The sequence below is a fragment of the Glycine soja genome, chromosome 6 (assembly GCF_004193775.1).
Source record: "Glycine soja cultivar W05 chromosome 6, ASM419377v2, whole genome shotgun sequence".
Taxonomy (NCBI): Eukaryota; Viridiplantae; Streptophyta; class Magnoliopsida; order Fabales; family Fabaceae; genus Glycine; species Glycine soja.
In genome coordinates this window covers 48,509,894-48,525,465 of record NC_041007.1, presented here as the reverse complement: position 1 = coordinate 48,525,465, position 15,572 = coordinate 48,509,894, and the positions used below count along the sequence as shown (strand labels likewise).

Genomic DNA, 15,572 nt, shown 5'->3' with positions numbered 1-15,572 from the left:
TAATAGTGAATCAATTTTTTAAAAAGGTAATCTATATTATAATTAATTCAATTACAATTAAAAATATATTTGTATCATAATTAATATGAAAAAATGCTACCTTGTATGATAGTTAATTCAATTTCAATAAAAAAAATATTTGTATCGTAATTAATTCATTTACCGTTAAAAAAAGTAATTTATATCGTAAACTAATTTAATTTTATTTACAAAAATAATTTATTTCATACTTAATTAGATTACTATTAAAAGGGATATTTTTTTATAAGTAAATAATTCGATTACTTTTAAAATTCTAACTTGTATGATAGTTAATTCAATTTCAATCAAGAAAACAATTTGCATTGTAATTAATTCAATTACTGTTAAAAATAGTAATTTATATCATAAATTAATTTAATTTTAATTAAACATAATTTGTATCATACTAGGGATAATTTTTCATAATTAATCTTAATTTCAATTGAAAAACATTTTGTATCATAATTAATTTGGTTACTATTAAAAGACTATTTTTTTTAAAAGAAAAACTTATATTTCTAATGACATGTGGTGTCTGTCTAAAATACACAATGAAAACAATAGAAACAAATCTCAGTTGTTTTAAATAATCTATCAAAACAAAAACATATTTTCAGTGTTAAATTTTTAACAAATCTAATTTAACACTACAGAAACAGGTTTCTACTATATATTATTTTACATACAAAACGGAAACTTATCTCTGTCAAATCGGTAAAAAGCAAAAAGACGAAAAGAGAAAGGGGTGTCTCGTGAGGAAGAGTAGTGGTGAGAGGGAAGAGAAAAAAGGGTTAAAACTTAAAAGAGGGGAAGAATTGTGAAGAAAAGGGTAGAATAGGAGATATTTTATTAAAAAAAACTGGGGTGAGAATAACATGGCCCTCTTTGTTGAGAACTCCTTTTCATCTGGCAAATTTTCTGTTCCTCCTTTATCTAATAAAAAAAAATATCCACATTCATGGAAAGAGTATGGAATAGGGGTGATTCTTGAGGACCAAAGACGTTCTAATACCCTTAGAATAACACGTGCACCATGTGCACTAAAGTATAACTGTATAAGCCTTCAATACAAAACACTATATAACTACTTGTCCACTGAACAAGACAAGACTTTTCACTCTTTCCAACAAACTATCCCATGTTATATACCAAGAACTTTACAGTAACATCCCAAAACACAAACATTTCCTTACACTGAAATATTCAATTTATGGAGACATGAACCATAATGGGTTTAAACCTGCCAACATGGTTAACAATGCCAATCTGTTTTCAGTAATAATCATGTCATTGGGGTCTGTAACTTTGCATTCCCTTTATTGTGCAGGCTCCGTCAGGCAAACAACTGGATCATTTTACTGCAAAAATCCAAATGTGACATTGATCAGAAGCCAAATTTTTTTCAGAAAGTAAGAATGAAAACTGATCATATGTGAAAGGAAGTGATCCCTAGACCTTAGCCTATGAGAATCAGTAAGGTTACTTGTAACTTGAAGGTCACAGGTTCTAATTCTATAAACAACCTCTCATGTTGTGGGGGCAGGGCGGCATATATCTATCATCCCCCAACTTCCCCGGTGAGCCTCATACAATGAACCATCCTTTTTAAGAACCAGTATTCAACTATTCAACTTTTAGCAAAAAGTAGAACATTCACATACCGTTCAAGTCACTTAGATTCAGGTTGACCTGAATTACTTGTGAATGATGTCCTAAATGGAGACCATAGCTCAACATAGCAGGAATGATGCCCTGACTGAGTGTCCGTAATCTGTTTATAGCATTAGAAAAATTAATTGCAATATTGGATGTAAACAACACTCTTAAACCGCTAGATGAATGTGCAACCTCAATAAAGGTAAAGCAACAGCTTTGAACACATTTGTTCAACAATGAAAGAACAAGGTTAAAATTTAAAGTAGCAAAAATCCTTTGTCAAATCTTCCAGTATGGATGTAAGGATAACTCAACTACAATACCAGATGTCAAATGAAAAACACTTAGAAATGAAATAGAACTTGAAAATATATATCAATCGAAATTCTACTGGAGAGGAAGACGGGCAGATGTTTTGGTAATTAATGCTGGTATAGAGAAAAAAATGCAGATGGTGTGTGAAACAAAGGCTTGACCTAGTAATCTTATGAGTATGGTGTAAGTTCCACCATGGCCTTTACATCCTTATTACTTTTAACTAAATTAGAATTAATGGAAGCACTTGCCATTGATGTGCGCTATAGTTTCTACAACTATATCTTAAAAAAAGTTATAAAGAGCCATCAAGTTAAGGGAGCAAGATATGCAGTTGAGGACCAACATCGCTAACCTATTTATAAAGCAAAAACAGTCCAAAGCAATCACAAAAAAAGCCACAAGTAACCACCAATTTCACTAAAGATTTTCAAAGTGATCAATTATTATATTAGAACGAGGTACTAATCGCCTAATCCCTCCAATACAATAAGCACTGAATCTCAGGCACAAGAGACAAAATAGAATAAATGCAAATAAGGCTTACCAGAGATATTTTATGACCCTGAAGAAGATTTCTGAACCCAGACTTGCTTCTGCAGACAAAATAAGTACTTTACACACAATGAATCAACCAAAAAGACAATACAAAATACTTCAGCATATAACATGTATACCTCGTGAGCGCTATGCCCAACACTTTTCTTGGAAGGTTTCCCTTCACTTATACTGACTGCACCATCATCCTTCACTATATAGGAAGCGCCACGGCGAGTAAAATTTCTCTGAGAATCTAGAAAGTTCAAAAGTACAGTTGAAACACATTTCCATTAGTCTTTGATTTATTAACAATAACTAGTAAAGAGACACCAACCATTCTCAATGGAAGGATTCCCACGTCCACCTGCAGAAGCAGAGAATTCGCCTCCCCTGTTTCCAGAAGGAACATTTTCTTTTACTTCTCCTGTTGAGACAAGAAAATCACCAGAAGACTCGGCTTTATTTTTATGGCAATATGCTAAATATTGGAAAACAATATATCATCTACTTTGTTTGCAAACAACTCAATGCCTAGTCACTAGTCATACCTTCAGCAGATTCAGGATTTGACTGAGTAGGCTGTGCCAATGAGGATGATGAATGGTCATTACCAGCATTTGAAACATCAGAACGGCGAAGGGGTGTCCAAACACCACGATCAGGTCTATCCTTGTTTCTAGTACGTTTTTCTGTTTTCTCACCGCTACCCAAACCATGCAGATCCCTTTTTACGAACTTTTTGTCCAATGCCATTTTGGAATCCCCTTCAGAATTAACTTGTGCAGCATCATTATTCGAGACTTGATCATTTAACCCAGACCTTGAGCCAAAAGTACGAGGGGGTCGCTTCCCATTTTCAGAACTTAAAATTTGAATTTTATGTTGGGCACCAGTTGTAGACAGACTCTGACGAGATTCATTATTTAGAAGTATGCTCCTAATCAATCTTCCACTAGCTTCACGTCTCTGGTTCTGTTTTGCAGGAGCAGAAATAGGAGAATTTCCAGATTGTATGTTTTGCTGTTTTACTGTGCCCTCAATAGCCTGAAAATTCCATAAAAAATGTTCATAATAACAAATTTTCAATGATGAGTTTATTATTGTTTGAATGAAGGTTTCAGAGTACACTTGAGTGATTTAACAGCTTTGAAATAACTTTCAGGAAGAAGTAGCACTCAAATTACTTTCAACCAGAAAAAAATAATTCTGGTGTCTGCTCAAACACACACTAACTCATAGACCTAGCAGGGGAGAAAAATATACTTTTTAAAATCTAGATTAGTATGAAGAGCATCTTTTTAGAAGGAAATAAGAGATGTCAATTTAATTATCAAAAGCAAGCAAAATGGATATAAGAAGATATTGTTGAAAAGAAATGAAACCTTAATTGGTAAAACAAAACCTACACTGGGAATTTCCCGCTGTTTCCCTTTAAGAAGAAGGATTTTTTTCTTTCCTGAGTCAGAAGTCAGTGAAATTCCAGAAAAGGGACCTTCAATACCATGCACTGCATATTCATCAATTACAAATAAGAAATTTAAAACACTTATGAGCTAAAATATATAAATATCAATTAGAAACTTAAGCAATGATTTACTATAGCTGAATCTTATAAAAATGTGAAAATTAAAGATGAATGATTGGATGCCCTGCTAATCTTAGTTCTAAGTTTTTGTTTCTCTCCAAAAGTGGGTTGGTTCAAACCAGCATTTTCAAAAATCAGATCCACTAACATTTAGAGAGAGACGATTACCATAGGGAATCCAGATCCTTCAATATAATAGATATGATATTCAAAAAGGAAAGAGTAAAATACTGAGCAATGCAAAAACAAATGGGAACTAGTTTCAGAACTCAATCTACACACCACAAAATAATCCCGAGTACAGCACTTGGGACTTAAGAGTTCTTGGAATTTGAAGCATTAGCAAGGTTTTGTGAAACTGACATTCAGAAGCATGACGCATATGTACACTAAAGGCAACTTACCTGTCTTTGAAGCATTGGATACGTGCCTCTATTTTAAAGCATTTTTTGCTAGTTAAATTCAAAGGTTTAGGACAAGAAAAGCTAATCAAAATTTGTGTAAATTTTTATAGGAATTGGAGACTAGCTCCTTGATCTCAGAGTAAGCCATCTAATAGACACTACCAGAGATTTGCAGAAAAGAAATACAAGGAAATGAAAGAGATAAACCCTGAGAAAAAACAGCTCCTTGTTTCCTCACTCTACCACATCACCTGATTATCACTGTTCAGCATGTCCCCCTCTCTGTTCTCTATCCCCCCTTTCCAATAATGTCCCCTCATTTTGGTATGATACCAGAAATTCCTTCATCATTGACATAGTGTCAGCTGTCCCACTAAGTAACAGAAACTCTTCATCAATTTACATGTAGTTACTGTATTTCCCATCATTTCCCCTTATTACTTATCCTTCCATAAACCCACAGGTCCTTCTCCCTACTTTGCCCATTTTCATTCAGCCTATTATTCGTCTTTCTCCTAGAAAAAACTAGCAATATTGAGCTCTCTTCTAAATATACTTCAGGATAGGCATTTTTGTTTTAGCCCCCTACTATGTTCTGCTCATAACTGGCTGTTTCAATGGTCATAGAAGGATAATAGGGCAGCCAAGCTGTACTCGAGGTTCCTCTGTATCTTTAGTTCTGGGAACTTTTTTAATTTGAAATGTTCAGGGCACCTTATCCTCACCCCAGGTACAGTGGAGTACTTTTCCTTTCACAATACTTTGCTATAAAATAGTGTGAAAGACTTCACATTAGTCTTTTTCTATAATCCGTCTTTAAAGCATATCTGAATTCAAATATCAATCAAATATTGTCCTCATTGACTAATTAGTCCATCCTATTGGATAGTCCATGCATTTTTAAGATATGCAACGGTTTTTAATCTAATATGTAATTAGTCCATCCTATTGGATAGTCCATGCATTTTAAGACATGCAATGGTTTATACTAATCAACACATCATGCCATCATACAGCATTTTGTAAGTACAATTTAGGAACTAAATCATAAGCAATGAGCAAATATGATTATGGGTTAGAAGATACTGGAGAGACAAACGCTGAGGTCATGTTACACCACATGCCAGGCATCTTTAACTCAAATATGGATGCAACTATACAACTTTTTTTTGGGGGGGTTGGGGGGGGACGGAAATGCCACTTGGCATTCTGTTCATGCAGTGAAAGTTGATAATAAAACATTAGATGTGGAGATGCAGAATAACTAATAAAACAAAATGAATTACAAGTTTCAATTTCAGAAATTCCTTTTATACTTGATTCAGCTGATTGATTGTCTCGCCGGGGGACCACAACAAAGGCTGACTTGTCTTTTGACTCTTTGCGAGCAACACCCTTGGCATTGTCCTTCTGAACATACTGACAATCAAAACCAATATTCATTAAGTTACACAGCCCACTGCTCTTTTAGCAAGCATAAATAGAACATCTATATCCATATATCAACAAAAGAATAAGTCAGACTACTCAGACATAAGCCAAAGACCAAAAATCTTCAACATCATTAGCTTTAGAAAAAAGGAAGTCAAAATGCAAAGAAAAATGTTAAGAAGACAATAACTTTTTATATTGAAGGATACCTAATTGAATTGTAGTTGCACAAGTAAATTTATCCAAAAGCAAAAGCTTGGTAGTATTTTCAAATACTACAGAGTAAAAACTATACACCTTGGTCATGTAGTCAAAGCAATAAAATACCCCCAAATTATAGTGTGAACCTGACCCCCTAAATGGTGCAGCAAAGCAGCAGCATACCAAAGATAGAGGACACAAAGCAAATAGTTTCTATATATTAAACATGCTCAAAACTTAAGTACTCAAATTAAAACTGGAGAAACTGTGAAACAGTTCTGCGCTTGGCTGGAAAAGGATGAAAGAGAGGCTGAGGGACAGGAAAATGCAGAGGGTACAGAGACAAACACAGCAAGAAACTACATGAAACAGGTGTTTTGGTTTGGCTGCTGGGAACTTGTGAGATGTAAAGTACAGAGAGTGAGAAACAGGCATATGCAGCTTTGCAATTGCAAAAACAGGGGTGAAGTAGTGGCAATCTGCTGTACCAGGTGGTGAGCTATGCAAATTCCTTGTGTTTATGAGAACAGTAGGCTGTGAAATTCCTATGGCTCACAATGTGTGATGAGTTTGTGTAATAAAGAACAGAGGCTGCTAATCCTTAAATGCCTCACTGCATGGATGGATATAGGAGACCAAAAATCCCCTTAACAGTAAAAAAGGTACAATTAGGCACGGGCAAAGAAAATATTTCAAATATTTCAATATCTAAAGCACAGCAGCAACTCCTGCTATCCAGGCTGTGATGCTGCACTTCAGAAACCAATTTGGCTAGCCATAAACTTGCGTGAAACACAACTAGCTTTTGAAAGCAGAGACATGCCCTCTGCTGCTTCATCATGATAGCACCACTATAAGCCAGTACTAATAACTATGAGAGTTACTAGTTTTTTTTTAACAGTTTTATCCTTGTGATAAAAAAGTTGGACGGTACTATAAAAGCAAATAGATAACTACATGTATGCCCATACACGTATTTAACCATTTCTATAGGCTTGACTTTTAGTTCACAAACAGATTGGTTTTAGGCATCAATAAGTTTCCTTGAAATTCTTCGCTCGGCCACTCATTAGATCAATACTGTTACTGAACATTAAAAGCTAACAAGGGCAGATTAGGAGGCAATAAGCCAATAACAACATAGTTTATCTTGGCTCTTGGCTTTCTTTTATGAACAGAAAAATTACAGTTTTTATGAGAATGAAGTCAAAGCTTCAAAATGACCCAAGTGATTAAACATCCACAACAGCAATAACAGTACATATGCATTTAATTACAAAGATTTACCTTTTTCTTTTCAGATCCTCGTTTAGTATTGCCTGAGCCAGGCTTGCCAGGCAAAGCAGCTCTGGATCTTCTGCTAACTTTTGCCACCGCTGATGAAGCCTATACAATAAATTACATAGATATAATACCAGAATAATTTCACCCAGCACAGCAGGAGAGGAAGTTATAAGCTATTATAATTATATAAAGTTATAAATATAAATGAAGGGTGCATGTGATAAACTGCAAATTTTTTGAGGTAATACATTAGCCATATTTTATGAAATAAAAAATTCATCACATGCACCCACTGAAGACCCAAAATCTAGTGAAAAGCTAAAAAAAGTAAGCAAAATTTGAAGTACATACACTAAACAATATGAAACAGTTGTAAATGCATGCTTTTGGATAGGCTGAAAGTTAGAAATCCAATATCATCATCTTTAGTAGCTCAAGTATAATTATTATATTTAGAAAACCTTCCCAATATCAATTTATGATCAACGAACGTATGTTATGATGAGGAAAATATATAGCATGAATCATAACACTGCATTTGTCTTAACTTCAGAAGAGTTAGTAAGCAGATAGCAACGTGAAGCCCCCCCTCCCCCACAAAACAAAACGCTATAGTGGGATGGCTGATATTTTAATATTATAGTAGAATAACATTAAAATTATAATAAATATTCTGCTACTAATTTATTAATTAAATATTAGTATGTGAAAAAAGATATCACGTCATTTAAATAATTTTTGTTTGATACTAAACAATACTTGATACGTTCTGTTTATAAGTTGATTGAATGCTCTAGCTTTCTGTTATTAAATTAAACCTGAAATTTTAAAATATCTTAGTTATAATATTTTTATTTCAGTTTCTAAAATATCTTCATTAGAAAATATCTATTTAAATTTTGATTAGAAAATCAAGTTTGATTATAATACATCAAATTTGAATTTTGATTTTCTTTTTTTGTTATTAAAAGAGGTAAGAAAATATGAATAAGGGCCCAATAGTTAAAACTGACGGTCCAGCAATGTTAAAACTGATGGTCCAGGTCCAAATACAATTTGTCTTGGAACTAAAACACAAGTTATTAAAAAAAAAAAAATGGTCTCAGTTTAGAGTTAGGGTTGTGAATAGGGTCATCTCTCTTTTCTGGCCCACTAACAGCAAGTGCAGCCATGAGAGTGGAACAGTCAATGGAAGCTTCAGAACTGCAGTGCAGCATGATTTGCCCACTCTAGCCACCATTTTTCACAATTTTGGCCTCAAAAGCACTGCTCCAGGCCTCCAGCCATGATGGCCAGGTGCGACGCGATGACCCTTGGAGGAGCAGTAGAGTGCCATGACGCGACACTCTGGCACAATAGCACAACTATTGCACATGATTAACTACTAAGGTATGTAATAAAAAATGCACAAAATGTTGTCAAATGCCTTTCTTATTCTCATTAGCCCATTAGATTAGACAGAAAGCATGCAAACCAACAATATTCGTAGGTCTCTTGATAAACACACATGTATTATCTTCTTTATTTATTTGAGAGCTTTGCATCAAGTGCATCTGCATTTTAGGCTCAATTTACAAGGTACAGAGTTTCAAATAACACAAATGAGAATAACACAAGGTGAAGCATTCTCTTAATCAATAAAGTTAATGCACCCTGGAGAACCTAAACACAACACAAAAGAAAAGACAAAAAAGAAAGACTCTGCAGACCCAGAATCATTACCTGCATACCACTGTCAACAGCACGTCTCTGACGAACAAATTCCATCAGGGGTGTGACAATTCGTGTTTCCTTGTTAGCCCCTGGAAAGGATGATACAATATGAGACCAATGATACTGAAATCTGTCATCAGATAAATCCCAATGACCACATTTAGCCTAGAAGCCAGTACTAAGATCCTTTAAAACACATTTACAATAGAACTAATGGAGACAAAGACATACACCATCATAACATTATCAGGCAATGGCAGATGAACCCGTAATGTCAGAGAACTATGTGATCATGGTGTTTTTTCTAATGCTTATTTATCAATTCAATTTCAAATCCAGTTGGTGAAATAGTAACTAACCAGCTTGCTCAGCTTCTTTTCTTTCCAATTGTACCTCTGCACTAGGAAGATGCTCTTGAGGCTTTGCAATTAGTTTGAGGAACTCAAGATAGTCTGGATCTGTCCTTATGAAAAATTAAAAGAAAAATGAAAATCATGAATAAAAAGAGCACATGTTGTAGCATTTTACACAAATAAATTAACAAGATATCAACCTTTGTATATAGTCCCTTCACGTCCATCCTTTTTGGCACTAGGCTTTGGAACACGCTGAGAAGGAGCGTACTCAACTATAACTTTATGCTGGGCACCTGATTGTACATTCAAGGGTAAAAACGATGTCATTCAAGAGGGTTGAAGAGTTAGAGAAACGAAATATAAATATAAAATACCTCGCTCGTTAACAAAAACGTGTCCATCAAAGAACTCGGCGAACTCGAAAACGTCATCGGGACACTTGAAGTCTATATAGGCACGGGAATGCCTCTGACGAGTGTGACTGCAATAAGGGTTAGGGTTAGGGTTAGGGTAGAGAGAGACAGAGGTAATGGTAGCGAGCGAATTGATGGTTTGAATGAATGGTAATTGATACCTGTTGTTGCCGGGACGGAAAGAGAACCAATTGTAGCGAGAAGCGAAGTGAGAATCGATGTGTTGGGAGAGATCGGATTGAGAGAGAGAAGGGGGCAAATGCCTAATCACAACTTTCGTCTTTTCCCTTTCCGAACGGACCTTCATCTTCTTTTCCATCACCATTCACCACACCATTCTTATTCTTATTTTCTCTGTTAATTTCTTGGTTTCTTCCTTCCACGAAACCAACTCGGCCTCAACCCTTTCTTTACTTTACCACCCAATTCCCAGCCAACGTTTCCTAATTCGCTCTTGGTATCGCATCGACTTTCTCCAGACGTCTGTTTTTTTTATTCTTTTTATTTTTTTAATACTCAAATTTTAGATGGTAGTAAATGTGACAATTCTATTCATAGATAAACTTTGTTAGTATGGAATAACATATGTGACACAGAACAATTTGGTGGCCCTGAATATATTTAAAGATAAAAATCATTATTTATTCAATATATAATTTATTCTTTAACTTCTTTTTTTAATTATTACAAATATATCATTGTATTAAATATTTAAAAATTAAAAAGAAAGCATAAATTATAACAAATATAATAATAAACATAATAATAATTAAGTTAATCCTTACAAATAATGTATAACTATTAAGTTAATCTTTATAAAAAAAAATAGACTCTAACTTATTTTTTTTACTACATGTTGTAACAGTAGAAATTTCATAACAATAAATAAATTATGTTTATTAATTAATACTATGTTTATTATTATGTTTGTGGTAATTTATATTTGTTTTTCTTTTTTAAGTGCTTATTTCAATATCATGTTTGTAACGATTAAAAAAATGAGGAAATGAAGATTAAATTATATTTTAGATAAATAACCCATTTTCGTCTCTGAATGTGTGTAGAACAATGACAAATTATCTATGTGTCACATAAGCTCTTTCATTAACAGATTTATTGTATTTTTTTTTTCATTTTTGGTGACTAAAACTTGAATTTTTATTTTTCAGGGAACAAATTTATAAGTGCTCTACACATTGAGTGAGAAAAGGATTATTTATCTCTTTTATTTATATCTCCTAAAAATTAAAGTTTCATTTTTTACGAGAAAAAACACAAAGAAAAGAATAACTTTACCATTATATGGGAAAGAAAATAATAATAATAATAATAATAAATCTCGCATCAAATTATTTATTTTTTTATTGTCAATTCTCATATTTTATATTTTATATTATATGAAAATCTTATGCATTTATTTTTATATTATAATAAATTTGAATATTTACTTTTAGATGATGGAAACCTATAAATTATATACTATTTTTAATTATGTAAAGTGGTTTTATTAATATCTAGTGTTTCATTTTTAATTTTAATTTTTCTCAAATTAGTAAGATTTTTTTTTGAATTTTTATCGATAGGTTTATCAAAGAAGTCAGTATGTTTGTTAGAATCTATTTTGACCTTTTTGGTTTTTAAAAATTATTTTGTAAACAATTATTATTGTAAATATTTGAAAAATATTTTTTAGAAAAAAATAAAAATACAATCTCTTTAATAACAACTTTCACCAATACTCCTTAGCAAAAACAACAATTTCACTTTCATTCAAAATTCTATCGATATTTTCTTGTTATTGACTCATAACCTTAGTGTCTATGATAATAAGTGAATATGACAATAATCATAAGAGATTCAGTTTGAGTTTTGTGCACATAAAAATATTTTTGTTATTGTAATCTACATTTGTTAGATTTCACGTCACAAGGAAAATATGTGAAAATCAGAAGTTAATTCATATATATTTTGAATTGATGGTAGAAATTAGACGCAAGTAATTTATATATGATGCAACAAACAACCAAATATATACTAAAAAGGAATAATATCATACTTATTGAGCAATTTTCAATAAAGATAAAATAGACCAAGAGAATCAATAGTGTCTAGAATTCTCTCCGTGTCTTTCAACCGAACCTTTAACTCAATAACCCCCTCTTCTTTCTTTCAACTCTTCCAAAATTTTCTTCGTTAAATACCAAAGAGTCCTCCTTAACATTAGTAAGAGCCTTCAGAATATCGCTACTTGCAATCATAACCAAAGTTGGGCACTCTAGATAAGTACACTAGGTAGCAAACAAAAGGGGTGTATCGCCTTTATAAGGAGGAAAACCTTCACACAAAAGAATTTCAAGTTGCTTATGGATGTTAATTCCCCTTTAATTTGGTTATGTTCCATGTGAACCCCTACAACACTAGTCCAAAGTAATGAGATTACAATCATCAATATCGGAAGCAAACGTAGCGGCTCGGTTATGAGACAAGACACTCTCTTTCTTCTCCGATGAAACCATCAACAACACTAGTCGTTCTTGAGATTTTCAAATGCTCCCAAAAAACTGCTTCTTCCTACCAGATTAGGATAAGCATACATTCTTGAGCAAATCCAAGTCCTACCTCCAAAAGATAGCATCAAAGATATGACCTATTTTACAAAGTCCACCACTTGAAACATGAATGAGAAATATTTTCTTTTGAGAGCCCAAAACCCTCCAGAATGACCTAGAGCCTCTTGAAATCTCCAAGTGCACATACTTTAGGCATTCCCATAACCTAAAAATGCTAGCAAACTATGTGTGAACTTAAAAAAACAAGATTGAGGTAATACCTACAAACCATTTCATGAAGGTGATCATGATACTAGTTCTTTCTTTTGCCAGCGATGCCTCAAACATTCCTCTTATTATCATACAAACTTTGAACATGTCTAAGGCGTTTATATTATTTGTTGCATCCTTCCTTGCATTTTGGGCCTTATGGTGCGTTCATCATCTTTCCATGATTGGCATTCTTCACATATATAAATATTGATAAATATGTATGTTGAAGATTTAATTCATCATGTTATCAATTTTAGTAAAATATTATTCTTTATTTTATTATTATATTTATTATTTTATTAAATTGTTAATTTATTAAATCCTTGATTAAAATTAGAGGATTGTTATCATGATAGAGATTATGATAATAAAAGACAAGTCATTTATAATTTTAATCTAAATTATTCTTGATAGTAGGATTATTGTGAATAGGAAATCAATAAATATATATATTTAATTGTCTTTATTGGATAAAGATTAATAGATCTTATTTATTAAATTGAATATATAGATAATGTATATGTGGATGTCATCATTGAACTAACTTAATTGAGAATTCTTGATAATTAATATTACCTTGATATGTCAATATAGGAAGTTCTCAAGAAGAAATATAATAATTTCCTTTGACATGAGATTATCAAAGTAATTAACAAGTTATTTATTATATTTTAATTTCGGGCATCTAATATCTTAGGACATAGTTGAATGAATATTGAATATGATTAAATACTTGTAGAATTAATGATCAATCAAGAAAGAATCCATCAACTCTAAGTAATAAGTTTGAACTCTATGATAAAATTAAGACCTTGGCCAAGGCATTGAATGAAAGAAGAAAAAATTTTCTTAAGCCATTCATTGATTAAATGTATTAGGTTATTAGAATTTGACAATAATAATATACTTTAGAGTTAACTTTGATGGAAGGAAATACTATATTATTGTATGGTTTTCTTTCTTTTTTTTGTTGTTGTCAAGTTTACTTCTGCTCATGGACTTGCACACTTTCTTAGTAGTGACCTTAAGTCAATTGTATTTTTTAATTTCACCGTATTTAATTTATTGTTTGCTTTCGTTTGACGGTTTTTTTCTTAAAAAAGTGTCTTGCTAAGGAAAGAAGTGTTTATATAGTACTGTTAATCTTGATTCCTAAACAATATGAATTTTTTTTGGTATACCAAAATATCTATTTTGAATATTGCTGTCTTATAATTTTTTCTTTAAAAAAAGCCAATAATAAAACTTTTAATATATATATATATATATATATATATATATATATATATATATATATATATTCTATAGATTAATCAATAATAATTTCCCTTTGCAATTGATATTAAAATTCTTATATTTTTTCCTTAAAAATAGAACCTGTAGTTGCAATTGAGCTTTAATTACAACCTATAAGTCCATTTGTTTTGTTTTAAAAAGAATAAATACTTACATTAGTAATTTTCCTTGGAATATGTAGCTATTGAACCACCTTATACACTAGAAATTCCCTTAATAAATAGCTATTGTATTTCTCTTATACTAGTTAATGTCTTGATATTTTATAGAACCGCATGGATAACAAATATAATTCCTAATGTAGGAAAGTTTTTACCATTAGACAATTACTTGGAGTAATATTTTTATGCCAATTTAAATTCCGTCAAATTATTTTTAATTATTGCCATTTTCCAATACATGTTTTTTTCCGAATTTTGCTTATGGAGTAATATTCCCTGATGGATTGACATATCAGGACTTGTAAATGCATTGAAACTTCTTCAGCCGATCAAAGACAAATATTCTGGTGTGACACATGCAGACTTATTTCAGTTGGCTGGTGAGGAGGTTATCTTAGTCCTATTTTGGATTCAGGACTGACTATTGTTTATTTGAATTAATTGGATGATACATTGATCACTTTTTGGAATTTCAGGAAGCTAGAGGCCCAAAAATCCTTATGAAATATGGAAGAGTGGATGTATCTGGACCTGAACAATGCCCTGAAGAAGGGAGACTTCCTGGTAATAACCATATATCCTGTGGGAGCTTAACTGCTATAGAAAACTCTCTTCTTTGCTTGTCAGTTGGCCGAATGACATGGATTGAGCAATCTACTGTTAATTTTGGAATAAATAAAATAAGATAAACAAATAGCTATTCATTTATAAGGTATCTATTAATAAAATTGTTTTATCATTTGAAGGTGCAAGAAATGTGAGGTTATTTAACTTATGGATGGTCACTTTGAACTGCTAGGCTCTTTAAGACATCTTGGATGTACAGACTTGGTTATCCTGTCCTGATTCCATAGATACATGTAATTGATTGCATAACTATGAAGTTTGACTTCATAATGTGCTCATTTAAAGTAAGGAGTCTTGAGTGAATTTGACATTTGTTTCTTTTGGAGAGCACTCTAGGATTCTTAGAAATCCTTCGGTGTTTTGTTGTGGTTATTTATTATGTCTAAATGTGTAATGCATATTACTTATTCTCCCTAGTAACGACCACTAGCGGAATTGTTATTGCTTCTTTAAATACTATAGTGTTTTTTTTTTTTGGAAAGAGGGATTCTTCCTTGTTTGGTTATCAATTAAATAAAATAAATAAATTTTAAGAAAGAAAGATGCGAAGGCTTGTGATTCATGTTTGTTAATCATACAAAGATGCCTCAACATATTAACACACTATTTATCCTCCAGTTATAGATTTCACTTATTAGCACAATAGTTATTAGCCAATTATAGGTAGGATATACATGGACTGGTTTGGACCTGAACCCAAGCCAACAATTTCTCACATCCTCCAAATTGAAGAATTGCAAATCAACT

At 32.2% G+C, this 15,572-nt stretch overlaps 1 protein-coding gene across 4 annotated transcripts; it reads right to left on the bottom strand.

The window, feature by feature from the left end:
* Positions 1-928: 928 nt before the first annotated feature.
* Positions 929-10,443, bottom strand: LOC114417479 (regulator of nonsense transcripts UPF3-like). 4 transcript variants are annotated; one of them, XM_028382724.1, is made up of 14 exons: positions 10,081-10,443; positions 9,881-9,987; positions 9,704-9,799; positions 9,510-9,608; positions 9,160-9,239; positions 7,441-7,539; positions 5,808-5,940; positions 3,915-4,039; positions 3,081-3,576; positions 2,867-2,956; positions 2,670-2,785; positions 2,540-2,588; positions 1,683-1,792; positions 929-1,379 (listed from the first exon to the last, which is right to left on the bottom strand). In XM_028382724.1, the coding sequence occupies exons 1-12, from the start codon at positions 10,242-10,244 to the stop codon at positions 2,550-2,552; spliced, it is 1,644 nt and encodes a 547-aa protein (XP_028238525.1). In that variant the 5' UTR covers positions 10,245-10,443; the 3' UTR covers positions 929-1,379; positions 1,683-1,792; positions 2,540-2,549. The 4 variants fall into 4 exon arrangements, with proteins under 4 accessions (XP_028238525.1, XP_028238526.1, XP_028238527.1 ...); XM_028382725.1 differs by having other exon boundaries at positions 3,939-4,039; XM_028382726.1 differs by having other exon boundaries at positions 5,838-5,940.
* Between the last annotated feature and the right edge of the window lie 5,129 nt (positions 10,444-15,572).

Bases quoted from the DNA above. Each gene is read 5' to 3' on its own strand.
- LOC114417479 (XM_028382724.1), bottom strand. From the start codon at position 10,244: ATGGTGATGGAAAAGAAGATGAAGGTCCGTTCGGAAAGGGAAAAGACG. The intron at 2,786-2,866 runs GTTGGTGTCTCT...TGAACTTTCTAG, and splicing joins GAATCCTTCCATTGAGAATG to ATTCTCAGAGAAATTTTACT. The intron at 2,589-2,669 runs GTATACATGTTA...TTTTGTCTGCAG, and splicing joins TTGGGCATAGCGCTCACGAG to AAGCAAGTCTGGGTTCAGAA.